Here is a 739-nt window from a genome sequence, read left to right as displayed (position 1 = left end):
GGAAAGCGGATGTTAAACGATGATGATGATGATGATATATATATATATCAAAGTATTAGGGTTGAATCATTTGACTAAAACCTTTCAAGGTGGTGCCCCAGCATGGCCACAGTCCAATGACAGAAACAATTAAAGGATTAAGATAACATACATGTACAACCCCCTCACACACACACACAATGGTAAAAAAAAAAACAGAAGTGGAAAATAACATTCTTAGACTCACACAACTCTGCAGACTTTTTCATATCGGATGGAGACCAATTCTTCCATGATGTTTTCATCTTCTTCGAATTCACTGAGTGCCTTTTCATATGCACTGACCATCACATTGGAGGTACCGACCTGAAGAGAGACACAGACACAGAGAACAAACGTGATATTGTGGAGACGAACAGAATAGAATAGAATGTTGTTCTTTAAGTAACACAACCAAACTAACAAGTCTCGGTGATTGGTTTTAGGCTTGGACACAGAAGTCTGTAATTGATCGTTAGAGAGTAATTAAGAACGGGCATTGTTATGTCTTTAAGAAGTTCACTCTCCGATTTTGTAGTTCTGAGTTCAGCTCCATTGTGCAGCACCTTGAGGCAAGTATCTTCCGTTATAGCATATATACATATATATATATATATATATAAATATATATATATATATACATATATATATACATATATATATATATACACATATATATATATATATACATATATACACATATATATATATATATACATAT

The 739-nt window shown here is 33.3% G+C and overlaps 1 protein-coding gene across 1 annotated transcript in view; it reads right to left on the bottom strand.

The window, feature by feature from the left end:
- The window catches only part of LOC106878041 (nephrocystin-3), a 25,333-nt gene that overhangs the window by 7,750 nt on the left and 16,844 nt on the right, over window positions 1–739 (bottom strand). The window contains exon 14 of the mRNA XM_052976297.1: window positions 232–345. Within this exon, the coding sequence (XP_052832257.1) occupies window positions 232–345 (114 nt within the window). The remainder of the gene's footprint in view (window positions 1–231; window positions 346–739) is intronic.

The sequence above is a fragment of the Octopus bimaculoides genome, chromosome 24 (assembly GCF_001194135.2).
Source record: "Octopus bimaculoides isolate UCB-OBI-ISO-001 chromosome 24, ASM119413v2, whole genome shotgun sequence".
Lineage (NCBI taxonomy): Eukaryota > Metazoa > Mollusca > Cephalopoda > Octopoda > Octopodidae > Octopus > Octopus bimaculoides.
This window is presented reverse-complemented; position numbering and strand designations above follow the sequence as displayed.